We start from the raw sequence: 27,549 nt of genomic DNA on the forward strand, positions 1-27,549 counted from the left end.
TCAGGACAAAAATATATATTTTTAATTGAATTAAAATATAATATTATGGGTATTTGATTTTTAGAGTATAATTTGTTTTTTCCGGTTCTAAGATTGCAAACCCTCTTCAAAGGAGTACTTCCAGGGGCAAGGGGAGGGACTTCTGGTGACAAGGATCAGGGGTCAGGAGCTGGACTTCTGGTCCCAAGATGGTGACCAGGGGTCAGGGCACCTGTCAAAGGGCAGGGTTACCCATGTGGCCTTCAACAGCTTGCTAAAATTTGCTAAGTGGCCCTCCGCCCAAAATAATTGCCCATCCCTGAGCTGATGGCTTTTTAAGCCCCGAAATCAGGTAGGAATCTCCCATCTGTTCCCCTTTGTGCTCCTCTTCCATTCCCCCTGCCCCAGCCAATGCTGCTGCTGCTTCCAGCTGCCCTGGCGATGGGGGAAGCTCCAGAGCGGCTCTTGCCCTGCTCCAGATGGGTAGCACAGGGAGCCAGGCTCAGCTGCGGACAGCAGCAGAGATAGCAAAGAGACTGGGCAGGGGAAGGGAAGTGGGCTGCTGCTGCTGCTCCCTGTGTAGCCTGGCTAGAGTGAGACATGAGCAGCTTTGGAACTCCTCCTATCCCCAGGGCAGCCAGAGACAGCGCAGGGCAGTGGACAGGTGGATGGGGTGGGGGCAGGGGAATGAAATCATGCTTCAGACATTCAGAGAAGTCTCTGTTTTGCAACCCTTATGTAGAACCATGACTCACTTCACAAGCACCCATGATTCTAATAAAACTACTGAGTAGGATAAGTTAGCATAGAGCTCCATGCTACTGTAATGACTGTTTCAGTATCTGAGCTAAGTTAAGGTTAGCTTAAAGTTTCCATGGGTATCAATACAGTGCACTGCAGCTTCAGCATGTCTTAAGGCCAGGTCTACAAAGAGCAAACTAACTAGGCTTGGTAGCAATAACCTCAAACATGCTGCGCTGCTCTGTTTGGGTTGTTCCCTAACCAGGAAGGTGGGTAACCATGTTGACACTATGCTTTGGCAGGCTAATTTAGCACTGCTGAATGACTGTCTGTAATGCTACATGGTTATGGCTATGGTACTTTGGGCGCTGCTGCCAAGCATGCTAAGTTTACTGAGTAAACAGAGCATTAGGAATGGCAAATTTGGGCCAGCAATACAAATTTGTCCTTTCATTACTATAGCAATATACCTGCTACTGGGGAGTCACCATAGTTGTCTATATAACTGTACTGGCACCTAGGTACATTCCCAAAACCTTTAGTACCACTCACATGAGTGTTTTTGAATAAGGCACAAAAACATTCTTAGAATGGAAGGAAACATGCCATCATTTTTTATTTGAACACATTGGGGGAGGGGGTGTTTGTAAAAAAAGTGCCTTCAAAATCTACAAAATCTGATTAGAAAAACATGTATACACTGTACTGTTATATGCTACAGTAAGAAAGAAAATTAGCTTGCAGTCAAGGCTCAAAAACTCCACAGCTAATAATTTTACATTCTACTACAGGCCTTTCATTGCATGTAGGTAAATCTTCCAGTTTCTGAAGAACATCCGTACCCTCGATCAGCTGTCTACAACAGGAAAATATATATTCACAGTCAGTTAATTACATACTTTGTACAGTCTGATCCCTACCACAAAGCAGTAGTTTCAACAATCCAGTCACTAGCTTGAGTTCCACAATATTCTACAATTTCCTAATTTGTTAAATATGCATGATTTAACAAAGGGCTCTGGCAGACATGATTAACCAGTTAATCACATCTTAAGTAATAACTTAGCCACATATTCATGCAATTAATGATGCGATAAAACAGGGAACAATCCACAAAGTAATTACACAGAATATGTGTAATAACGTTGTGGCTGGTTCCCATCATACCTTAAATTAAACATGTGGCCAGTGCCAATCCGCCGATCAGAGCTCCCAGGCTTGGAAGCACACCAGAACCTTGAAGGGCTCCAGTGCGCTCCCATGGCTGGGAGTGCCAGTCAGCTGATTGGCATTCCCAGCCTCAGGCTTGCACTGAAGCAGCGGGTTCTGATGCTCTCCTACAGCTGGGAGTGCTGATAAGCTGAAATTATCTTGGATTTCCCTTGCTCTAGAAATAGGGTATGTTTGGAATCTGATCCCCTGCCAATCCCACAATTGTGCCTCCTGCCATGCATGTATGGCATGGCAGGTGGCACAATTATTGGGATTGCAGATCAGATCCCATCATACTTTAACTGAATGTCTGTCAGCAGCCCAAAATCTAGACTTTATAGTGCAGGTGTGTGTGTGGTGGAGCAGAAAAAAAATCAAGGAAAATTATCCAAAGGTCAGGAAATTCCTTTCTGATTCAGAAGACGGTACAGCTATATCACCTGTCGGAATAAGACTATTTCAAAACCTTTATTTTTTATATTGGGTTATATAATAACTAAATAGTAGTTTCCCCAGTAAAAATTTCTCTTAAAATAGTTGGTTCATACACCATATATGTTTTATAGGATTGTTTTTCCCAATAGATTAGCAGTCTGCTCTGAAAATACCTCACTAATAAACATTTAGGAGACAGAAAAATAGTACAGCTTTATACATGTGCAGCTGTTACAGCATGTAGCTAATGCCCCAGGATTTTGGGGCTACAAGTGTTCAGAACATCTAAGAAAAATAAATCATGTGGTAAATTGTTAAAAACAGTCCTTCATTTAATAAAAGCAGTTCCTTGAAAAAAAGAGACTGTAATTAAAGTCCTTCTGTCAATTAGTCTGTATCACAAACATAATGTAACAAGTCACAGTCTTCTTAATGTTTAAACTGTTTGTTCCTCACCCATGCTGTTGTGAGCATGAGTGTACAGGGCTCAGACTGTACTGTGATATGCACTGTACACACACCTAAAGCAGAATGGCTAGCAGAACTCTGTACCATACTATGTTTGGCCAAGTTGACATAGGACCACAAAGTGGAAGGGAACATAGAAGAAGATGGAAGAAGAAAGTAACAGGCACAAATGGATCAGTGATGTGAAATTCGTGTTTAGGATGTCTGTCCTGGATGTCTCTTGCTTTAATGTAAGAATTGGTATTGCTACTTCAAGATAGCCACGTCTGGTACCTCGAGGTATGTAGAAAAAACATTTAATGCTGTGTCTATGTCTGAATCTCTGATTCTTCTAATCAGCATCAAATCTTTAGATTTGAATTCAACGAATTGAATCGCTGTCCTCAATTTGGGCCAAATCCGAATTGAATAGGGCCCACTTTGCACACCCCTACTTCCTATGCTTTTATGGGCAGTTTATGGTAGGAAAGAACCTCCTATGTAAAATGTAGAAATAAGGTCAAATGCCACAGGTATAAAAGTATCCATTAACATCACATTTTAATTTGCCTTCTGCATTTTGAAACGCTTTGCTACTCCATCGCTGTGTGACAACATAAATACCCTTACCCCCATCTTCACCCATCAGCCTTTTTTGTGCCGTGTAAAAGAGTTGCATAGTTTAAAGCAGCTGTAAACACCCCAGAGCAGATTCCTATGTCCACTGAAGTCCATAGAACTTGGGCTGTTGTCTTTAGTAGGACCATGATTTGACCCTTGGTTCTGGCTAGGGCAGGTGCATGGTGGCAGAGCAGTTAAGACAGTGATTCTCAACCTTGTTAGAATCAAGATACCCCTTGGGAAATGGCAGTTAGTGGCAGAAAAGACCACTAAGAATGTTTTTAACACTGAGTTCCTATTTGAAATCTCTGGCTTTACCTTGTGAACCATGTTGGTGCACCTAACAGTGCTAACATTGCGTGGTACTCTTGAAAGCGTCTCAATGGCTCTTGGAGAGCCCTGGCACCCTGGTGGAGAATCACTGAGTTAAGGCATCATACACTCTGGAGATGTGAGTTCAAGCCCTGCTCTGGAGTCATGCCAAAAGCTAAACACACTTATAAATACGTACTGGATCATTTAGGCTGGGGAATCAAAGATGGCTAGACATGACAGTAGCCACATCACTCCCTTGCATGCTGTTGCTTGGGAAACTGATGTGCTTAAATGATCCTAGGCCTTTGGGTCATCAGTCTGACCTTCCTTCTGGATAGGGAAGCATCCTATAGTGCTAGTGTTGTGGAGATAGCTTTAAGCTGCCTGGCAAACTCAGGCGTAGAGAAGGCAGGGCAGGCAGCACCTTATAGATTAATTTGTTCAGAGACATATGAGGTTTTGTAAGCTACAGCCTACTTTGATCTTGCAGGCTACTGTATCCAAGCCAGGTGGAAGCAAACTTGGTGATATGTCTATATTGGAATACAACTTAGGTAGAGTGTTTAGTATGACTCACCAAAGCTGCACTTTTGTTGTTATAATTTATTCCAACCATTAGAGCAAAGCAAGCCTTATGAAAAAAGCAGTTCTGCTAATCTAACCAAGCAGCTATATTGGTCAGACATCGCACCTTCTCACTTGACTGATGTAGATTTTACCTTGAATAGGCATCCAGAACTGTTCAAGTTTTCCCAGGAGCCTCTTCTGCTCCTGGAGCAGCCTCAGTACTGAAAAGGCACAAAGGTAACTTAAAGTCATCTTAACCCTCCCCCTGAGCTGATATTTTCTGCTTGCACCTGTTAGTGGGGCAGCACAGAGCTTTACTCTGAGGTAGTAATATCTTAGATAAGTAGAAGAAATGACACGAATACATACATACCCAAAAGCCACATATTTTCTATCCAGGTAGGGAGCTGGCTGTAGGGTGATGTAGAACTGTGACCCATTGCTGTGACGCCCCTTATTGGCCATCCCAAGGACCCCTCTTTTATTGTGAGGGATTGAGAAGTTCTCATCTAGAAACAGTGAACAGTAACACACAATAAAAGTTTTTATTCATTGATATGACTACTCCATCCCCTTTTTCAGCTCTGGATTCTTTTCCCATATTCTATAATCAAAGGGTGTGGTTGGAATAACAGGAAAAAGAGACGGGAGCTGGGTTACAGGGTGGATCCAGGGGGGTATACTGGTACATTTGCATTCCCCCGGACCCAACCTTTGATTCCTGGTCCACCCAACATTTCAAACTAACTGCAGCAGCAACAGCATTTCTATTCAGGCAGCAGTGAGACTCAATTGACTTTCTGGCTGATTATAATCTACTTGTTTCTTCTAAACACATGTTAACAACCCTCCTTTGTTTTAATGATCTTGATATTCCACTAGCTAGACTATCTTTTTTTTTTTTTTTTGGCAATTCTTCTATCTGTTAGCTGCTCCTGGTAATGTAGCTCCTATTTAACAGTGTTGGAGACTGTTTATAACTCTAGATAACATTAACTCAGGTGTAGAAAAAAAATTCAGTGTAGCTCTGGATGCACTGCCAAGATGCTCAAGAAGGCTAGACTTTGTTTTATGAATCTGAAAGAGAGATGCACATTCAACTCTAATGACTACAGGACTAATGAAACAACATTTTGGGGTTTTTTTTGCCTAGTTTGTTGCATTTTTTTATACATAATAGCAAATTAATGCACATTCCAATAAAGCTATATTTGTTTTTGCTTCAATTTTTGAATGAAATAATATAGCCCTAAGCCCCTAGCAAATTAGTAAAGCATCTTAATTATTTTTATCTGGAGAAATATATTGGATGATGGACCATGTCATCAGCACCTTCCTTTTCAAAATCCTAGATTTGCTCATGTTGGGGTAATACTGGATGTATCATAGTTGATACCCATGGTTATGGACAGAAGTCAGAATAGAAAGAGAGAGAGAGCACCTAGAGGTACAGTCTCTTTTCTGCCTCTTGTCACATTACTTGCAATGAGAAAACTCAGTGCCACCACTTCACCAGGAACAGATTTCCTTCTTTGCCATACACACATTACACAATTCTAAACTTATTAAAGACCACTCCTGAAAACATGAAACAAGAACAACTTTGTATGTGAACAGCTTACAGGAACTGGCATGCTTATTTACAAGAGTTCCATTCAGTGCTGTTTGCAGCATACATGCGGCAGAGGGATAAGAAGAGGACAGAGAAGGCAAACTGAAGTCAATGGACTCATGAAACGAATGGGGAGAGGGAAGCAACCAGAATAAGAAGATAGGCAGGAATTACCATAGGACCTTGAAGACCAAGATGAGGAATGCAGAAACTGGTGGAGGAAGTCTTTTTACATAAATACTGTCTTGGAAGAGGGGGGAGAAAGGGGAGTTGCTGAGCAAATAAAGTGATAGAGTTAAGTAAAGAGAGAATGGACTTTTAGTTCAGAAAGCTCGAGTAGTACCTGGACTCCCAGAAGCATCCATTGGTACAGGAACAGGAAGTGGGTGCAAGGTGCGAGACAAGTTTTGGGAGTTGAAATGAGAATGGAAATGAGAAGTAAAGTTGAGTACAGAGAGGAAAAGTTGAACATGAACACTGCTGAGCCAACTGAGGAAAGGCAGATTGGTTAGAAAAAGACTGGGTGGAGTGCATCAAAGGATGGATGCTAGTGGATGGGAAGAGATGGAAGGTATGGGAAGGTATGGGTGGGCTGGGGATGATGAAGAATGATGAAAGGGAGGGAATGCAGTGAGAGGGAGCAAACAAGTGATGAATAAACTGAAAGGGTCTAAGGTAGTGAGCAGGAGTGGAAATGATGCAGATCTGCAAGCTGAAACCATATCTAAGCCCCTTCTCTGCTGTTTAGCAGCTGATATGACACACTGTGCAATCAAGAACCCAAGAGGGCTTTCCACAAACTTGAAAATAACGATGGAAATCTGAGGGTTTTAGGGAGTTTATTATTCTCCCAATTTTAGTCATTCTTACTCAGAGGACTCTTATCTCAAAGTAATTAATAAAAATAGCAATTAAATTCTCACTGAAGTAGTTGCTCCTCTGCTGCTGACTTGTGGATTGCTATGACAAGTTCAGGAGCTTAATTTTAGATTAGATGTCTTTGCAGTATAAAATGGCACTTAAGTCTGAATGGTATTCTGCAATTACCTCAGTACTTTGAGCTCATTACAGTGAAATGTAGAAACATCCCATTAATTTTACAGACTACAGCAGTAAATGGCTATGTGCCAAATGTGGAGATTCAGAGAACATTCGCATCTGACAGCAGCGTCTGTCACTTGTTCTCAGACAGCAACAATATTTGTCACCTGTCATCTCTGTAAATAGTGTGGTGGAAAATGCTGGGAAAGCAAAATAATCACCTCCATAAAATTCCATATCTCAATGAGCACCTTTAAAATGGATTAAAACCAATATTTAATCTTTTCTTTTGAAAGGGGGTTCAGTTCTGACAGTCATCTCTTTAAATAACCAGTGTTTGTGGTGTGTGACGTATGGTAATAAAACTCCTTACAGGGACACTTTCAAGGTTGACGGAATCCCAAATATGCCTATCTTAAAAGTATGGAGCTTTTCTGACCCTACATCTGCTTTCCCCTCCAACTACAGTTACAAGAGTGATTAAAAAACAACAACTAAGCTTCTCTCTTGGGGAGCTGAGCAGCACAAGCTTTGTCAGGAACACAAATGCTGAACTGGGAGTTAGTAAATCTGCAAGTATCAATCTAGACTCTGCTACTGTTTTTTGATGTGGCCATGGGCAGGTCACTTCACCTCTGTCTCATTTTACCCCATCAGGAAGATGGACAGCATACTGCTTACATGTGTACTAATGTATGAGAATACATTCATGTTGGTATGAAGCACTGCACATGTAAAGTGCTATTAAATATTGAGAATGAGATTGTGTATTCATACAATAGCCCTGCACAGAATTCAAGGAGCAGCAGAAGAAATTGTGTCTATGGTTTGCCCCCTGAAATTGTCTACACATGGATATGCTGCTTTTCCTCTTAGCATTGTTTTGGTTGGCATCAAAGGTCAGTTCCCAGGGCAGCACTTTGGAGCAGATATATTGAAAGAGTTCACAGGAGAGTTGTACATACACACTTGGGGGGGGGGGGGGGGGGAGTATTCTAGCATAGTCCATGTAAACGCTGTGCATGGCTGGAGGAAAGAAATCAGTGAAGATTTTTAGCTCATGTGTACTTGTGTTGTCAAAAACCTGCCCAATTACTGGAATACACTTTTAAGTAATGGCAGTCATGGGAAAAGTTTGTGAAAAATGTTAAAGTTAAAAGTTAGCAGTCTTTAAAATTAACTTGAGTTAAGTTAAAAGTTAAATATCTCCACTTTCAACTAGTTAAAAGGAAAGTTAAAAAGAGAGTAACTAGTTAAAAGTTAAGTTGATTCGTGAGAAATACGTGCAACACGGTGAATTGCCTCTTAGCATCATTTTTCATTTTCAAATGCAATGAGTGGGTTTCTTTTCCATAAGCCCACAGAAGAACACTAATTTACTCAGAACTCACCCTGCTTTACCCGAGAAGAATGTTATACTTGTCGTGCAGTTTTCAGAATAACAATTTACCGATACCTATGTACTGTTAGATCCTTCTCACCCTCTCCATGTGAAGTACTTTGTAAAAGTCAGTGCATCATATAGGTATACCAGAATAACAAAAAGGAGATATTCATAGCCAGGTGACAAATGAAAGCTGTTTCCGCAGAAAACCTCTGTTGTTACATTTTTTATTGCTCAAAAGGTAACAAAACGGTATTAAATACATCTGAATTAGAAATAATGAAAGTGTCTGAAAATCAAAATTAGACTTAAATGAGAAAAAGACTGTTCAGTTGCATAACAGAAACTGTTTAAACATGCTTACTGAACTTCAGCAAAAGCTGCATTTCAAAATTTACATCTGACAATTTTCCTCTTCTGTCTTGCAAAACTAAGCCACTACTGAACAATAGCTTTACATGGGCGGATGAGGGAACGCTTGTGTTATAACGGATGAATAATTTTTTCGTAGTAGGTGACATCTCAGATAAGTTTCTCTCAGATGAGAAGTAATGCTCAACTTCTTGGGCCCTGGGCTGCTGGTTCTGATCTTCATTAAAATTTAAAAAGTCGTCATCTGCTTCACCCTCACCACTTGCTCCCACTCTTACTGAGATCAATGTCTCTCCTTGGTTGTGCTTGTTCCCTCTCCTGCAGCCAACTGGCTGCCCATGTTGACTTCTGCAAATGTGCAGAAAATGCCAGCATGAACTAAGGAATTCTGGGACTTGAAGTTTTCAAGAGACCATAGCCCACAGGAAGGCACACTACTCTCTCTCTCTCAAACAAGAAGTCCTAGAGTTTCAATAAAGAAATACCATTTCATGTAAGTCCTAGAGAGTGCCTGTGTCAGGAAAACCTCTGGGAAAGCTGGATTTCATTTTTTTTTAACTTTTAACTTATACTTTAAAAAAAGTTAGTTAACTTTTTTTTTAACTAGTTAAAGTTAAAAGTTAGCCATTTCTTTAACTTTTTAACTAGTTAAAAAGACTGAGTAATGGTGTAGCCATTTTGCTCAGTCCTACAGTCTCAAGGCGAGAGCTTTTTCTTACTATTAGTAAACTTCTAGTTGTCTTTGAAAGTAAAGTTTGCAGTTACGCTTGGCATTTCTGAATCGTCTGCTGGCTGATGTCCAGGCTGCTGAAACGTAACACTAGTTGTGACGTTGGCAGTAAGATAACTTTATTTGAGAGACTGTAAATGAGTTTCCAACCTGCTTTAATCATCATAAATGTCTTTACAGTTAATGTTTCATTTAAACATAATTCCTGTAATTTAGTGCTTTGATGGTATCTTTGAGTTGCTTTTCTTAAACATAGGTCTGTTATGGCATATTTTTAATTACTTTCTGGTGATAGAGAATATAAACTTTGTGTTAATATTATGGTATGTAGTTCCTGCTTGGTAATTCTCCACTGTTATGGTCTCTCACTGTGAGACTAAGTGTCATATTCTGATATTTCACTGGTGAAGATCAAGAGTAGTTGCACTGACAGCAAGAGAGTGAGGATTGGAGTTCGGACTCACTGGTGTAAGTGGGGTGGGAATCTAGCTCTAAGGCTTAAAATTTGCCTGATACTAATTTTCTCAGAAAGACAATGAAGTAGCATCTGTTAGTTTCAACAGATTTAAACTACCTCACTGTAATGAATGCATGGGATCAATGTGTATGGCCATCCATAATTAACACACATCCATTTTATAATGCTGTACTGACTGTAATTCTCATAACTCCATATGAGGAAGAGAGGTAAGTAGAAGTTATTCCTTATTTACAATTAAGAATGGAAGGAAATGGATAACTGGAGATAATGGAAAGGGGAAGCAAAGAGCTACACTGTGTTAGTGGCAGAACCACGATTGCAAGAAAAACAACCCATTGATGCAGTAACCCAGTCTGCCCTAATAACTGTTAATACAAACAGACAGTGGTTCAGATGGACATCAGAAAGTCTTAACCCACCAATCAGACACATATAGTGACATTTTCTCTCCATTTTCAAATTAGCCTGAGAACTTTTTAGTGAAAATCAAGCTATTTATCTGAAGTGTTGGCTTGTACATGATAAGATAGTTAAGAAAAATGTAAATATACCTTCAAAAGTGGGTCCAAAAATTGACTCACCATCATCTCCTCTTCCGCCTGCAATGTCTGTACATTACACAAATACAAGGATTAGAATTCAGATTAATACAATTATTGGCCTTAATTAAAATTATCTTTTGGTAGTGTCAGCAGATGTCAAAAACGTGGATTATGCCCAGGCAGACAGCGGCACTTTCACAGAGCAGTATTTGAAGCCTGCATGGGTGCACTGGTCTGCTTGCACACTATTAGTTTCAGGAATAATTGGATGCTTCAGCACCCTTGATGGTAGTGGTGTATGAAAGTACCACTGCACTTGAATAAATACTGGTTGGCGTAGGAACAGCCAAAAGGGAAAAAAAGGAAGAAATTAAGATAGAAGAAAAGTTGAGAGGAAGAAGCAAAGGAAAACATTCAAAACAGACCTATGTTTACTGCACTGGTGAGTTTTCTTGGATTATGTGTAATTTATTATGCCTTTCTCCGAGATTCAGAATGCCACTATTTATGTATAATTGCTTTTCACCTGTGCTCCAGTTTATCAAAACTATGGATTCCTATATTTGCCTAAATGATTTACTAAATTAATGTCTCTGTAAAGTATACTGTAGGAAGGTTATTATAATTTGTATTGATGTTTTAATGTTTCCAGGCAATTTCCCAATTTCTTGCCAAAGGATCTGTGAAAAAATGTTGAATGATAAAAATCTAGCCTTTTTATCTATACTTGACTGTCATTAGGAAATGAGATGACCAGGAGAAAAGATGGCATTACTGGATATATAATATCTCAGTTAAAACCTTGTTCTTCACATATTCATTACATCGCTAAGATCAGGTTCATTTTGTTGGAAGAATATTATGTCACCCATGCAGATTATTCCATCCAAATTCTGGTATTACTCAGATTGACTAAGGCCATTTTTAAACATACCTCCTCCTTGTATCCAGCCATTTTTTACTATTCGATGAAAAATGGATTCTTTGTAAGTAAGTTGCAGACCACTGCGAGAGATCCCTGCTTCTCCTGTACACAGAGCACGGAAATTCTCACAAGTCTTGGGACATGCATCAGAATAGAGCTACAAAATGAAGGGGAAGGGGGGAAAAAAGAGATGATGTGACAGGCATAATTAATGTCAAATTTCAGATCTATGCAGGCCTTTCTCTTGCAAGCAATGGCTGCAATTTGTTTTTCCTATGTAGCTTACCTCAAACAACAGTGTCCCTAAGGGTTGCTCCTGAATAGCTGCATCCAAATACACAAACACATGCTGTTAAATCAGAAAGACAAATCCAGTTACAAAATTTGAAATAATTCATATAAATGTTCACTAGCTTGGCTGTTCATGTGAACAGTCTCCTGAAAATCTCAGGGTTTAAACTTTTTCACATTGAATATCTGAAATATTCACCCAGACTCAGGTACCAAAACAAGTGTAAAATGGTGAAGTATTAGCAGCCTAATCTAGGATTTTGTTGAAACAAATTCAGCACATTTTATTAGGCTTGGAAACAAACTATCCAAAGCACTGTGAGATATGAGTCAGGGCTCATTTCATCCGTGCAGGAAGTAGAGGCAAGATCACATAAACTAATGCACAACAAACTAATCCTTAGTAATGCTAATTTATCCACCAAAGCAAATAATTTTTTTCTAGATGATTGACCATTAGCAATATTTAAAGGGGTAAAAGAATAAAATTCTAGTCAGCAAGTAGAAAACTAATTCAACAGCTATAATGGATAAATTGATCTCTGTGGGGGAAAGGATTTTTAAAATTGCAACAAATGAATAAGGTTTTCCAGAACATAAACAAAAATTAACCAGTTCATTAAACAGTGTGAGGAGCTCTAAGTAGGGCCACCTGAAAGACTTCAGAATGTGGATTCAGAAAAGCATTCAACAAATGAACTGCTTATCAGAAGCATGTCCAGATAAGCTTCTTATGGAACCATTGCTCTATTAAATTCAAGGGAAGTTCTGCCATTGAGTTCAATGCATCCAGAATTTCACATCCCAAGTCCATAAACTAGGCGGGAAATATCAAGAGAATAGGTTAGAAGCAAGTTTTTCTGTCATATCCTTTACTGGTCCAGTTGTATAGCTGGGAGAGATGTTAGACAAGCTTTTGAGCAAAAAGTGCCCCTCTTCAGGTCCTGAAGAGCACTTCACGCCCATAAGATATTACCAAGAAAAGATATTCCCTCTTGACTAAGGAAAAGACTCTAATTTTCTTCCCTCTGGATATTTAGAAGGAAAGCACTATCCTTTTTGCACTCCTTTATCCAAATGCACTCTGGAAAACTCTCTCATCCTTCTGCCTTCTACCTTCCTTCTCTCCCTCTAATGACAGATGTTAGGGGACAATAAGGTTGGATGTCTTGATTTTTCAGCCCAGATCTGGTTTTCCTGGGATACCATGATATTAAATTTCTATCTTGGCTCAGTGATGTAAGAGTCAATTCCACAACCCAAGGTAGCCATACCTCTCTAACACTATCTCCCAGACAGATGACTCTTCCCTACTCTCTTGAAAACTGTGAAAAAAGAAACACTCTTTCTCCCATCTTGTCTGTTCCCTGGCTATGATAAATAATGCTTCACCATCTTTGTGTGACAGTGGGTTTCAAGCATGTGTTGCTTTTTGCTATAGCCATAGGTGGATCTAGGATTCTGAAAAGGGGGATACAGCTGGTGTGGCACATCTTCACATTTATAGATTCATAGATGCTAGGGTCGGAAGGGACCTCAATAGATCATCGAGTCCGACCCCCTGCATAGGCAGGAAAGAGTGCTGGGTCTAGATGACCCCAGCTAGATGCCTATCTAACCTCCTCTTGAAGACCCCCACAGTAGAGGAGAGCACCACCTCCCTTGGGAGCCCATTCCAGATCCTGGCCACTCGAACTGTGAAGAAGTTCTTCCTAATGTCTAGTCTAAATCTGCTCTCTGCTAGCTTGTGGCCATTATTTCTTGTAACCCCTGGGGGCGCCTCGGTGAATAAAACCTCACCAATTCCCTTCTGTGCCCCCGTGATGAACTTATAGGCAGCCACAAGGTCACCTCTCAACCTTCTCTTGCGGAGGCTGAAAAGGTCCAGGTTCTCTAGCCTCTCCTCGTAGGGCTTGGTCTGCAAGCCCTTAACAATATGAGTGGCCCTTCTCTGGACCCTCTCCAGGTTATCCACATCCCTCTTGAAGTGCGGCGCGCAAAATTGCACACAGTATTCCAACTGCGATCTGACCAGCGCCAGATAGAGGGGAATTTAATACAACACACGTTTGTCTCCTATTACAGAGAAACGAAAATCTTCCTTAATATATAGGGGGCTAGCCCTATATTCAGTTTAAGATCAAAGCAAAAACAAATATAACTTTTGGAACATGCACTAATTTGCTAGATTATATATACATTTTGAAAAATACACAGCTAACTGGGCAAAAAATAGTCAAAATGGTAAAATAAAATTGTCTCAATCCTGTAGGTATTATAGTTAAATGCACATCACGTATTCAGATTCATAAACCAAAATCTAACTTTCCTGAGCATCTTGATAGTGCCTCCAGTGCTTCATCTCCAGTCATTTCTACACCTGAGTTAATAGTAATGCACGTGAATTAAGGTTTTTACCTACAGCTAAAATCAGTCTTCAGGCCTGTGAAACAGAAGAGACATGACCAGGAATGGCTAACAGAGAGAAAAACTTCAGAATAAAGGGTAGTCTGAATAGTGGAACATCAAGACCACTTGAAAGGGTAGAGGGTCATTAATACCTGTGCAATGGAGAAAGACTAGCAGAAATCAAGGAGATAATGAGCCATGAAGCCAACTGACTCTCTCAGCACTTCCAGAGCAGAAATGTTGTTGCCCCTTCCAAGCAGTTGGTTTTAAAGTTTGGGTGGAACAGGAATCAAAGGAGGGTGCAACTGCACCACTGTACCTTCTCTGGATTTCCCCCTGGCCATAGCTCTCATGTGGTGCTGGCAGTGGCGGAGGGAAGAACTAGGAACTACAATGCTTCTGTCCTTTCATTCCTTGTTGGCTTTGAAATTTTGCCCAAAGCACATGAGGCAAGGCAGGGAGCCTTAGCTTGGCTTTTACTTAGGATCACTAATTTGTGTATTTCACTAGAAATACTGTAGCATGAACCTTCCTGTTTTGGAAATTTAGAGTCCAGCCCAAGACATTGAAATCTGGGTGGCAGCCACAGGCACAAGGTCCTAAGAACTAAAGACCTAAAAAATGATGTCTATAAGGTAACAACCTTGCCCTGCCCCAACACACAACCCCATTGATAAGCCCACATAAAATACCAGTCAGTACAACTAGATAGTTTATGAGTCACAGACCCCACATTTTTCTTTTAGGAAACAAGGACACCTGCCTGGGTATTTTTCATATACTTCTTGCAGAAGTCCTCAGTAATAGCTTGGTAAAGTGCTTCAGGTTTAAAATCCTGATAGTTCCACTTTTCAAAAGCCCACTCGAGCAGTTTCTTCTCATTTCCCAGCAGCTGCCCATCAACAAAACACATCACCCTGGAGGGGTACTCCCATATTTCGCCTCGCAGTTCCTGGAGTAAGATTAAAAATGAAAAGTGACAGGAATTACACTTTGGATGTTGTACAAAGGCATTCATTAAAATATGCTTAGGCTGGTGAGCATGGCAAAAACACCAACATAATTGGAGGGGTTTTTTAGATTACTTGTGGTTTTGTGCTTTCCCTTCGCTCATACAATGAAAAACAACAGCTCAAAAATGAAACATTAAATGTCTTTCCAAAATCCTATTATGTTACAGGACATTATCCTGAAGAGAAATACCCTGGCTCCATATCTGGAACAGCTGAGAGGATTGTACCATAAAACCTGTTCATAAAACTGGGTGTAGTCTCCATTATCTATAATTGAGTGAGGAAGTCTCAGGAATAGCAAGGCTTCTGAGCTACGTTTCAGCAGTCATGAATAATTGTGAGCTTGATAGCTATATTTTCACCAAGGGCTTTTGGTAAACTTCTCCCACCATTTCTTCAGTGCTTGTGCAACTTCATCAAGTAATGGTGGGAGCACTAGCAAAAAGCAACTTCTGGTATTTTAAACAGACCAGGCCAAGGCAACATGGCAGTAAGAACAATGCTGGCTGGTCTATAGTGTACTTCTCCCATGATCCACTCTGGTGCCACCACAACAATGGAAGCTTAAAAAATACAAAACAAGACACCTGTGCAAAACAGGTTTAATTTGTTTCATCTGAACAATGCTGTTATAATCCAACAGAGGTAACTCAAGAAACATGCGCGGAACTGGAATTTTGAAAAAGGGGGTGCCGATGGAGAGGTGCATCATCACATATAAAACAACACACATTTTTCTCCAGCTAAAAATAACCTAGATGCTTTACTAATATGTTAGGGGCTTAGAGCTATATCTTTTAGTTTAAGATTGAAGAAAAACAAATATAACTTCATTGGCATGAGTTAAAACAATCTGCAGGGCTGTGAAATAGGAGCTTCATTACCAGGAACAGCTAACAGCAGAATTGCAGAACAAAGGATAGCCTGATTAGTGGAACATCAACACCATTGTCATTAAGACATGCAGAATGAAGAGTTTAGAAGGGATGGGATAGATTATAAATGAGCAATGAAGTCAATTGACTCCCTCAGCAGCTGTGTGACTAGAAATGCTGCTGCCACTGCCAGGCAGTTGGTTTTAACCATTAGGTGGACCAGGAAACAAGAGGAGGTGCAAGTAGACCAGTACACCCCTTCCCTGGATCCCCTTCCTGTCAAGAAATCATAAAAAACAACATTTATAGATAAGTTCTATTCTTGGACATACAAATACAACTTTTACTGAGTTAAAAATGGATCCACTGTACATACCCATTACTATGGCATCTAAATGCATGTTAGACTAGAATAGGAAAATGCATTTTTACAATCTGAGACTATAATCTTGGAGGAATTGCTAGCACTTTGGAGGACAAGAATAGATTTTAAAATGGTTTTGAAAAATTGGAGAAATGATCTGAAACCAATAATAACATTCAATTAAGACAGATGCAAAATGCTGCACTTAGGAAGGAGAAATCAAGTGCACAAATACAAAATCAGGACTAGCTTGCTTGGCAAGAGTACAGCAGAAATATATATGGAATTTAGAGTGAATCACAAATAGAATGGATCAATAATGTGATACCGCTGCAAAAAGGCAACACTCATTCTGAGATGTAACGAGAGTGTCGCAGGTAAGACATGGCAGGTAGTTATTCTTCTCTGTTATGTTCTGGAAGCCTCAGTCGGAGTCCTATGTCCAGTTTTAGGCACCACACATTAAGAAACAGGATGACAAACTGGAGGGAGTCTAGAGGAGAGTAACAAGAATGACAGAGATTTATAAAATGTGATTGATAAAAAAGTTTTAATAAAATGGAGTTTGGTCCAGACAGGAGAAGGGGAAGGGCATGTTAACTGTCTTCATATATGTAAAAGGTTGTTATAGAGTAGACTGGGATTAGTTGTTCTCTGTGTCTACCAATCTGCTTAAATTGCAGCAAGATTTAGGTTAGAAATTAGGAAAATCTTCCAAACAATAAGGTAGTTAAACACTGCAACATGCTACTTAAGGAGACTGTAGAATCCCCTTTTATTGGGTTTTTTCCAGAACAGGTTACACAGCCATCAATCAAAGGTAGTCTAAGTATACTTGATCCTACCTCAGAGCAGGGGGATAAATTAAATGACATCTTCAGATGCCTTCTAGTTCTGCATTCCTATAAAGTTGTTTCTACCGTTGTGAAGAGTTCAGTGGTCTTTAAGGGTAATTCCAGCTCCAATGCTGATTACATGCATTTTGTTTGCCAGTGAAACAAACATTTTTATTGTCAGTGTAACAACCCTATTGAGCAACTCAATAGTTTAAATTAACTCATCAGAGACTTTAACACAGACGCTATCCATATAATCTTTAGTAATTTGTCTTTTGGTTCTCTAGCATTCTTGCAGCCAGGAATTAAGCAAAAGTCCCATGATATATCAGTACAGAGAGAGATTTGCCTAAATACCTAAAGGTGCTTGTACAGGTGATGGGGGTTTAGTCCCCTAAATTGAAATGGTGGGCTTTTAATTGTGACTATTAAAAAACCCACTGTTTCAATTTAGGGGTTTCCATCACTGTTAGGGCAAGGGGCCTGATCTTTTTTTCTTTTTGCAAAGCCTGCCCGCCTCATGGCCAGGGGATGAGCTGCTGGCAAGCCTAGTGGCCCCTCAGCTGCAGGGGCCCCTGGTTCTTCCCTTCACAAAAGCAGCACCCCTGGGGCTGCCCAGGCAGGCAGCTAGTGGGCAGGTGCTTCCCAGCTTAGAGGCAGCACCCGCCGGTTCCAACTCTTCCCTGAGCCCTCTGGGCTTCCAGCACCATGTGCACTGTCCCTGCCACCTGGGACTGCCTGGGAATGGGCTGGCTTGGGGCAGCATGAGGGAGTGGCAGGAGGGCACCTGGGTGTGCTGGCGGCTGGAGAAGGTGGCAGGGACAGTGAACACTGTGCTGGAAGCCGGTCTTTCCCTCTGTGCTGGTGGTGCCCCCTGGGGTTGCCTGGGTGGGCAGCTAGCAAGAAGGTGCTGCCTCAGCTTGGAGGCAGCACCTGCTAGATCCAACTCTTCTCCAGCACCACATACACTGCCCCTGCTGTCTTCTCCAGCCGCCCTCCTGCAGTGCCAGGTGGCGGGAAGGTGGCAGGGACAGTGCATGCAGCTCAGTGGGCTCCAGTGGGCTCAGGGAAAAGTTGGATCTGGCAGGTGCTGCCTCTGAGCTAGGGCAGCACCCGACTGCTGGCTGCCCACCCAGGTGGCCCCAGGGGGTGCTGCTGCCATGGAGGGAAGGACTGGGGCATCCTGCAACTCAGGGGCTGCTCAGTCTAGTGGCAGCTCGTACACACAAGCTCTGCCAGAAAAAAAAGAAGTGGCAAGTGGCCCAATCCTTTTTTTTTTTTTTTTTTTGCTGAGCCTGCCTGTGGCCTGGGGGCAAGCTGCTGTTGGGCCCTGAGCTGTGGGGAGCCCCAGTCTTTCCCTCCAGTGGTGGTGCTCCTGGGTGGCAGCCCCCAACCTGCTAGCAGCCCATCCAGGTGGCCCCAGGAGGTGCCATCACCACAGAGGGAAGAACCAGGGCTCCCCACATCTCAGGGACCACTTGGCCCACTGGCAGCTTCCCCCTGCAAGCCATGGGAGAGGTGGGCAGGCTTTGCAGGGAAAAAAAAAGGATCGGGCCCCTCACTGCTTCTGCCTTCAGCTCACCTCTCCCTTGGCCAGGGCAGGGGGCGAAATGTCAGATTAAATGCTGCAGTTACAGGTAGCTACAATGCAGAATAAACTACATGGGGATGTGGTTTATTTTGCAATGTAACAAACTAATTTCAATCGCAAAAAACCCCATACGTGTGAACTGTGTCACAATTAAACCGCAAAAATGGATAATTTTCATCACATGTACAAGCGCCCTAAGTGTTCACTTTTGAATGATTCATTTTGTTTTGACAGTGACATTCATCAGAGGGCAAGAACAAATCTAGCTGGTAAGACAGTAATGCCAAATGCAATTTTGGTAAAAGCAGGCATAGCTCATTTGTCTTAATCGTATTTCAGTTAATGTATGCCAAAGGGAAAATTAGCCCAAAGCTTTCCAGATTAGCATCACCATAGTGCATAAAGTGGTCTATAAGCCCAATGTTGTCTATTTTAGTGAGAAGTTTTCAAAATGCTACCTGCCTTTTGTAAAACCTCCAATTCCAAGGGTGGCTACATGGGTATATGAAAAGCAGAATTATTTGCCACATATGGAAACTCTACCCAGTAACTCTAGATGTCTGGAAAACACTTTTGGCTGATGCCAAGATGTGGAATGAGATCTATTCTATTCAAACCTAATCATGGTCTGCTTGAATTAGGAGCTAGGTACATTGACAGGAATATCTACAACTGCAATAAATTCCTCAAGGCCAACTTGAAAAAAATGCAACATCAACATCAACTCATGGAAGACTATCACCCAGGGCCACCCCAAATGGAGGAAGCGTCTGATGCAAGGATCTTAGTACTTTGAAACTTTACGATGACAACAGGAGACGGAAAAGCAGGAGTGGCAGAATCAGCGTGCATCAGACCGAATCAAGAATCCAGAGCTACCCACCCTACATGGAAACACGTGCCTGAGCTGCAGCAGATTGTTGATCCTGGATCGGCTTCGTCTGCCATCTTTGGACCCACAGATAAGACACTCATGAAGACAATCATCCTTGACTGTGAGGGATTACTGAAGGAAGGGAAATTCAGGACTTGGTTTTCTAGTGTTACAAACATTCTCCCTTCTGCACTACAGAATTAGCAGAATTCTGCTAATTTGGAAAGCTTTGGGCTAATTTTCCCTTTGGCATACGATAATTGAAGTATAGTGCATTGGAAAGACCAATACCTGCTTTAGAACTGAGATCTATCTTAGATCCCTTCCCAAGCAAAACAAAATACCTGCTTATTTTATTTGTTTTGGCGCCAGATTCTTTACAATTCTATTGAAATTAGCGTTCACGCAAAGCAGATAAAAAAAAGACAGTCTCACCTTTTTCTTCTCCTGTAAATATTCATGCCATGCAACTTGTTGTAAGGGAAGCAATACAGGCTCTGCGATCTTGGTTGGAAAATTCAACCTCAGAGCCTAGAGTTTTTAGGATAAATATTTGTTCAGAGTTAATAGGATAATTGTAGATAATAATCCTATTGCATTTTTGTATGTGAACACTGTGAGGTGTGGTTTACTCTGATCACTTCATAATGCAGTCTTCATACTTTCATAGTAAATATGCAGCTAGTTATAGGAGCCTATGAGCTCCATTTCATCAACCTGCTGGATACTAGAGATCAGGGACTAAACATAGACATTGGATTTTTGATACATTACAATCTGCCTGGCAACTGACTCCCCAGCCCAGCCCCTGGCTTGTTTACTTTTCATTCCATCCAGGAAGAGCACACATCAACCGTTCCTTAGCCTGATGAAGGGTTTTTGAACCCGAAAGTTTGCTTAATAACTATTCTCCAACCATTTGGGTTGGTCTAATAAAAGATATCAAATTCACCCAAGGAACCTTGTCCAGCTAGTTATAGAAGTCTATGCAGACTCCTTTAAAATCAATATAAATAAGTGTTAAAACCAGAAAACACAAGGGTTTTTTAACACTGTAAAATAGCTCGGTTACAAATACAAACTAGTTACACTCCCTATGCACTATTCAGAGAGAGGTAAATAGAGCCCCACAGGTTACCAGCTCTCTGAGCATCAGCTTTTCATGGATTCATGGATGTTAGGGTTGGAAGGGACCTCAACAGATCATCGAGTCCGACCCCCTGCATAGGCAGAAAAGAGAGTTGGGTTCAGATGACCCCAGCCAGATGCCTATCTAACCACCTCTTGAAGACCCCCAGGATAGGGGAGAGCACCACCTCCCACATTAGTTCTTCCTAATGTCCTTTTCCTAACTTGACAGAGAGGTGTAGGCTCCTCAGCATCTTGCAAGATCAGGCCCAAGGCCACAGAATAACCAGTGTCGCAGCTAGAACTGGGGAGCTCCTGAATTTCACTCTGTTGTGTTGCCTCTGTCCTTTTATCAAGAATACGCTAGAAGTTAGATAAGGGACATTTCCATGAGATCATCTGGGCTCATCTTCTGGGTCAGAGCAGAACTGTTCCCATAAGCACCTTTTCTAAAGATCTATTCAGTCTGCTGTACAATGTTTTAACAATTTATATACCCCTAGCATGAGAATGACAAGATATGAGACCAATGTGAATTAACAGATTAAATTGCCCTTTGGCAATATGCAGTTTTACATAGATTCTGGCCCAATAGCCAGGGCAGATCACCCCAGTATCGGAAGGCTTTCTAGAGCACAGGCTCTCAATCTTTTTGGACTTGAAGCATCCCTCATTGGACATGAAGTGCTCCTGCATAACTTTTGTGAATTAAATGGCACCTTATTTAAAAAACGAACGTGTTACAATTTTTATTTGTTTGCAGAGGGGCTGGGCTGCAGGGCAGGGAAATGGCTAAGAAAGGGCAAGCAGGAACCTATGCTTATCTGCTCATCTCCTCACACCTTGCAGCAATCTTCAAAGGATCTTGTGGCACCCACAGTACCGTGGCACCTTGCTTGAGAATACTGCTCCAGAGGCACAGAGTAAGTGTAGTCACTTCTATTCAGCCTCGTTCTCTGCTATTAGAGTAGGATCAGTGGTCATGGGCAAAGAGCAAGATGAGGATGTACCCAAACCCTGCAGCTGTTGACAACGGTATAATTTAAGCTGTTTGTAGTAGTACAAGGGGACCAACTCAGCAGACTGCCTCTTCAAGGACTGGGATAGCAACAAGGTCAATTTATACATCCCATCCTGAGCTACACTGTGCACATGACAGGGTGCAAGTCTCACAGCACCTTAGCGAAGTAGAGTGTTGTTTTTTGTCTTTCGTCATGTGGGGGAAACCGAGGCAATGAAAAAGATTAAGTACCTTGCCCCGGGCTGCAGAGTGAGACAGATGAGACTTCATTATTTATAACATCATGTTTGGCATTCAGTAAACACAAGCTGCCCTTAGAGTGCTCTAGAAGTGGCTGATGAAGGACTCATCAAAAAACCCCTACATGAATATCTAGATAACAGTGAGATGGAAACCCCCTCGCGTTCTAATCTGTATGTGTTTATCTACCCTAAAAGGATAACAAAATACAAAATTCTCCATCTCCATTTCCTAAAAATATCCAGCATCTGGCACATCTGCCTGCTTTACTTTTATTTATTTTATATACAAGTGACACACTCCTCACTGTTGATGCAATCTCCTGTCCCTAAAGCTTCTGGGAGGTCTCCCCCCACCCAGGCATGGAAAGTCACAAGTGTTACTCTGCTGACAGAGTAGCACCAGCAGCCTGGGAGTTACCTCTGCTGCACATTTTGCCACCTGGAACGCAGATTCTTTGAGATGTCCCACCACCTCCAGCTGCTGCAGCTGCGCAGAGCCCATGGCACCTTCGTCCTACCACACGAGTCGACAGCTTTGTCCTTTAAGATCTTAAGTCACTGCTGCGGCTGCCACCTCCTCAGTCTTGCTCTCCGGGACAGCTGACGAAGCAAATGTAAACAGAGTTCTGCTCACCATGGCAACTCCAATCCCAGCCCTGTGCTCAGTTCCATAAGCCCCACACACGATACAGGCATCTGGCAACCTTGAAGGGACCCACTGTTTATTTGGCACTGGATAGCAAGCATATCTGGTTTCCATTTTATTCAGTGAGAAACCCGACCTAGATCTTTGCTTAGCTGCATCCCAGTTAACTGTTTTACTGCATCCCACTGTAATATCTGGAGGTGGAATTTGCAAGTGTACCTGGAAGTGATTGAGGTGCACAGTTCATAGACAGCAGAGACAGTTAAGCAGCAAATCAATAAGTAGCAGAGAAAGGAGGAGATAAGTTATTAAAAAAAAAATCAATAGAAATGGAGAGAACGTTTAGTTTTTCTTCTCATCAAAGTTGCCTCCTGCTAAAACACTGACTCATAATTAAACTGGGGACCCATAATTAAAGCTAGGGAGGATCAGCAGCTTTAGAGGAATCTGTTTTTTACCACTTGGACAAGTCTAGTAAGTTTTTAGAAATTGCAAGACAAAGTTACATCTCGTCACTTCTATGGTTCCTTTAAAGGTTTCTCAGTATTTTAACATTCATCTCGACACAGTCCCTAGAAGGTAGGAATGTCCTATTATTCCCATTTTGCAGATAAACAGTGAGGCATAGAAATACTGAAGATACAGTGCAGAGCCATGTAAAGATGGCTCTGAACAGACTAGCTCAGGTACAGGAAGCATTATCAGTGCCAGGAATCATGCCTCTGCACCTCCCTGACTGACATGACTATGCTTTCAGAAGTCTATTGTAGACATAGCCGCAGGCACTTTTAAAAAACCACCATTAATTCATAGTATATTTGAGCATAATAAGGCACCACTGGAGGTGTAGAAAATTGTTCAGTGTCAGCTATAGCACCTAGTTTAAGACAGTGCTCTTACTTATTTTGAGAAGAGCTAAATGTACTTGTTCCTAAAAAAAGAAAAATGGGTCAACAAAAATTAAGATCTTAGAAGTGCTTTCCTGAATTAAGGCCAGGCAAGAGGAGGTTTCTTTCTCTGAATCCAGTACAGGTAAAAATCTCACAAAAAGGATACTGTTCAGGACTTGAACAACTGTAATTTAAAAAAATGAATGCAAGATGAAACAGGCAAATGTGGTTATAAATGAAGATGTTATCCAGTTTGAAAAAGCAAGTACCATTCTTAACAATTCAAGGGACAATTCAACAGTAAATTGGCCTTTTTTTCTTTGACAACATTATGCATATAAAACGTATACAGTTTGGTCATATGGTTTAACAATTTTTTTAAAGAAAAGGCAATCACTTGCTTGAGGCCCTTATGAATGTTACTGTACCCATGCTTTTGCTTATTCTGTTTAAAAGACAGTGCTTATTCAACAGGAACATTAGAGGTTTCATTAATACCGATATTTGTGCAGCCTGCTAAAACTACAAAGTTCAGTTTCAGTGTTAAAGTCTTTTTATTTGCTTGGAAAAAAAGAGGCAGTGGGTTCCAAAGATGTTATTTTAAATTCCAAAGTGTTGTAAATAGAGCTTTGTTATATATTATATAAAATGCCATTATGTTGCATTTTAAAGTTAGTATAGTTGTAGTATAAATTTAAGAGGTACAGACCCAAGCTCTGAGCGAACTTGTAAACAAACATACACAAATTTGCCTGCGACTCAGGTTTTTTAAACCTACATTTATATATTTCCCTTAGTAGTGATGCAAGGTCATTTTTAAATGTATAGCCAAATCAGCATTGTGAAATGTTCAGAGCTAGACATTAAAAGAAAACATTGAACCGTTCAGGCCAATAGCTATAAACTGTACATGCTAGCAGATTAAAAAAATTAGAAAGAAGAAAAGAAACCACTTACTATACAAAGGCTGTCAAATACAATCCTCAAATTCCCATCTTTGTCAGCAGCAACTTGTGACCCTGCTGACCATTGGCTTTGTGGTTTCTCTTGCAGATGTGAAAAGGATTGCTCAGGTTGCTTCACTCTCACCTTCAAGAGACTCTAATTTACACTGCTGCTTGTTCACCTCTATTTTTTCCATTTCATCACCTCTCCTGTAGAAGTAGTGAAAGGTGACTGGTGACTGAGAAACACATGCAAGGCAGTTTGATTTGTGACATCTTTGGTGCTTTGAGGACAGTTCTAGATCTATTTCACCCCACCTTGCCAGTGCGTCCTGTGCTTTTTTGCTGCCTGCACAAAAGGGATATATGGAACAAGATATGCTGGTCATAGCTCAGTGTAGGCAAAACAGAAGTGATATTGGTGACTAGAAGAAAGACAATATGCTAGAGCTGATAGCTGCTATTGAAAGTAGTGCCCCTCATTTATGAAACTATGTAAACATAACACCAAAAGCACACTGTTAAACCAAGTTAGCTACGCTTCAGCAAGCTGTGAGCAGACACTCATATGGGTTTAAACTTAGCTTACAGTAGTTAAATTTACACTTATAATTTATGGAGTGTTCTAATTTCATTTCATGACACAAATTAGTATGGAGGAATTAGTATTTCTCTTTATTTTATGGAAGACAGGGCTTATACTCACTAGAAAACAAAAAAAGATGTCCCTATAGGCTAAGTACAGACAGTCAAAAAGCCCAAGGTTAAATCAGTTCAGACTTCACAGGTTAGTCTAAGCTGCGTAGATTGGACCGGTAAGAGAGTGAACAGACATTCTCTTTTGATTCTGGAAATGCAGTCACATGCCTGCAGTGGCCCAGGCCAGATATCAGGGGGTGCTAGAGCACACCTCCCTGCTCTGCTGAAGCAAACAGCTTGGGTCAAGGCTAGCCCACCCACCCTGCAAGGGCAGGCTTCCAGGATAGGTGCAATGCATCCTTGGGTGCTGTGAATTAACTTAAATCTGGAGGAGATCTGGAACAGAAGTTCAATAAACTGAGTTAACCTAAGTCAGTCTGATACTGAATCCATCCAGGTTTATCTTAAACTGGTTTCGGCCCTTTTGAAAGTAGTTGATATGCACTGAAGTTCTGTTGCGTTACATGTTTGAACTAGTTTCCAATCACTTATACCAATTTGTGTGTAATTTCTGTTTATATCCCATTGAGCATGTTTACATGAAATGTTTATTATATAGTTGACTAATTAACTGCACAGTAAACATATTGGTGTCTACATGTGTGTCCCTATTAAGGCGTGCCAAACTAATGAACTCCGCCATAGGGTAGTACCTGTAAATATAAGTATCTATCCTGTGGCAGAGTTCATTAGTGCAATGCTGCTCACAAATAAACTCTACCACAAGATAGTACTTGTAAATACTTAGTAATTGTGGAAAACATTTACAAGTACAAAATATTTACAAGTATAACCCTGAAGCAGAATTTACTCGTGCACAGCATTGCATATGTGGGCTGCCCTACACATGCTTTGCATAAATAAACTCCAGAGCATATGATCTGGAGTTTTTTGATCCCAGGCACATGTTCAAATGGTGCATCCAGGAACAAAAAAATGGACATTAATGTGTGATTAATGTGCACTTTATTTGTGCACATTAATCACACATGTAGACAAGGCGGATATTTTTCTACATGTTGTTGCTAGGAGCAGTAAAACCTAGGCATTCTCCAGTTAGCTGCAAGTGACTGAACCAAAAAACAGTGGCAAAACCACCTTGGCTGTGGTGGACAAAGTTTTGGGGCTGCTTCAGGTCAATGCTAAAAGGGAACCAAAACGAAAGATTTAGATATGTAGCTTTAGTTTGGTGCTTCTTCCTTTTTCTCTAGACCTGCACGTTTTTAGAGTATCACAAATCAACACAACAGTGATAATTTCACACATTTTTCCTAACTGTGTATTTAATTTACATCATTTATGCCCAGCTCTCCATTCTAAAGCTCCTTGATTGGTACCCCTTCCTGAAAGCTTCAATTTATCCTCAGCCAAGCAAGGCCAGATTTGAAACAATTCCTGATGCTCTTGGCCAGCCCTCATTTATGCCAAAATGTTGCAAAATATATAAAATTGCAACGTTTTAACCCTGCAGTGCTGCTGCAAATGAAGCCTATCTGCTTCTGCTCATTTTTTTAAAAAGAACATCTAATTTATATAAACCATTTCTGCCTTTCATTTCGGGGGGGGGGGGGGGGGGGCTTCTCATCATTTCAAGGAAAGTAAGTGCAAAGAATGTAAAAGTTGTAGTTTAAAAAAAACCAGGGTGCATGGCTGTAACTACCAGAAGAAATGAATAAAAGGAGGTAGGTTAACAATTTAACTAAACAAGCCCAATGCTATTGTTACCTGTACAGGACTAAATTTTATGAAAATTCTAGATTGATATTATGAAGTTATTAAACATGAGCTTTTTAAAATACTTTATGTCACAAGAGATTAAATCTGGAGTTATATTAACTTTCACTCTCCAAATTAGATATATCAAAATCTATTTTAATGATTTTTCCAAATATCAGAGTCAAAGTGGGACACGAACCAGAACAGATTCACCTCCATACATTTCAATGATCCATGTCATCAATAGAAAACATCACACTTGGTATCTTATTCATAGGAAATTATGCTACTAAATGGATTTGTATCTTTAAATATACACAACCAAGTTTTTATTCCATGTTGCTTGCAGGTACACTGTGGTTCTTAAAGGAGTCATGCTCCACAGTACAATTTTTAAAAAAAAAAAGCAAGGTCCAGAGTAGGTAGGTTAGATATTTATAGTGCACGCACAGAACTTTCAACACAACTAGAAGGTAACAAACATTTTCACACAAAAACTCATTGCCATGGACCACTGGCAAAATGGGATTCAGGAAATGCTTGTCTCATATACATACATAAGGGCCCTTCTACATGTGCAGGTAAAGGCACAATGGGATCTAACGC

General features: G+C 40.9%; 1 protein-coding gene across 2 annotated transcripts; it reads right to left on the reverse strand.

Moving 5' to 3' along the window:
- On the reverse strand, positions 1-24,949 carry PPIL6 (peptidylprolyl isomerase like 6). 2 transcript variants are annotated; one of them, XM_019499890.2, is made up of 10 exons: positions 24,542-24,949; positions 22,467-22,648; positions 20,093-20,188; positions 14,868-15,056; positions 11,691-11,753; positions 11,414-11,561; positions 10,489-10,545; positions 4,691-4,826; positions 4,470-4,538; positions 1,489-1,576 (listed from the first exon to the last, which is right to left on the reverse strand). In XM_019499890.2, exons 2-9 carry the CDS (start codon positions 22,548-22,550, stop codon positions 4,493-4,495), a joined length of 819 nt encoding a protein of 272 aa, XP_019355435.1. In that variant the 5' UTR covers positions 22,551-22,648; positions 24,542-24,949; the 3' UTR covers positions 1,489-1,576; positions 4,470-4,492. The 2 variants fall into 2 exon arrangements, with proteins under 2 accessions (XP_006261637.1, XP_019355435.1); XM_006261575.4 differs by lacking the exon at positions 4,470-4,538 and having other exon boundaries at positions 1-1,576; positions 24,542-24,794.
- Between the last annotated feature and the right edge of the window lie 2,600 nt (positions 24,950-27,549).

The sequence above is a fragment of the Alligator mississippiensis genome, chromosome 1 (assembly GCF_030867095.1).
Source record: "Alligator mississippiensis isolate rAllMis1 chromosome 1, rAllMis1, whole genome shotgun sequence".
NCBI lineage: Eukaryota > Metazoa > Chordata > Crocodylia > Alligatoridae > Alligator > Alligator mississippiensis.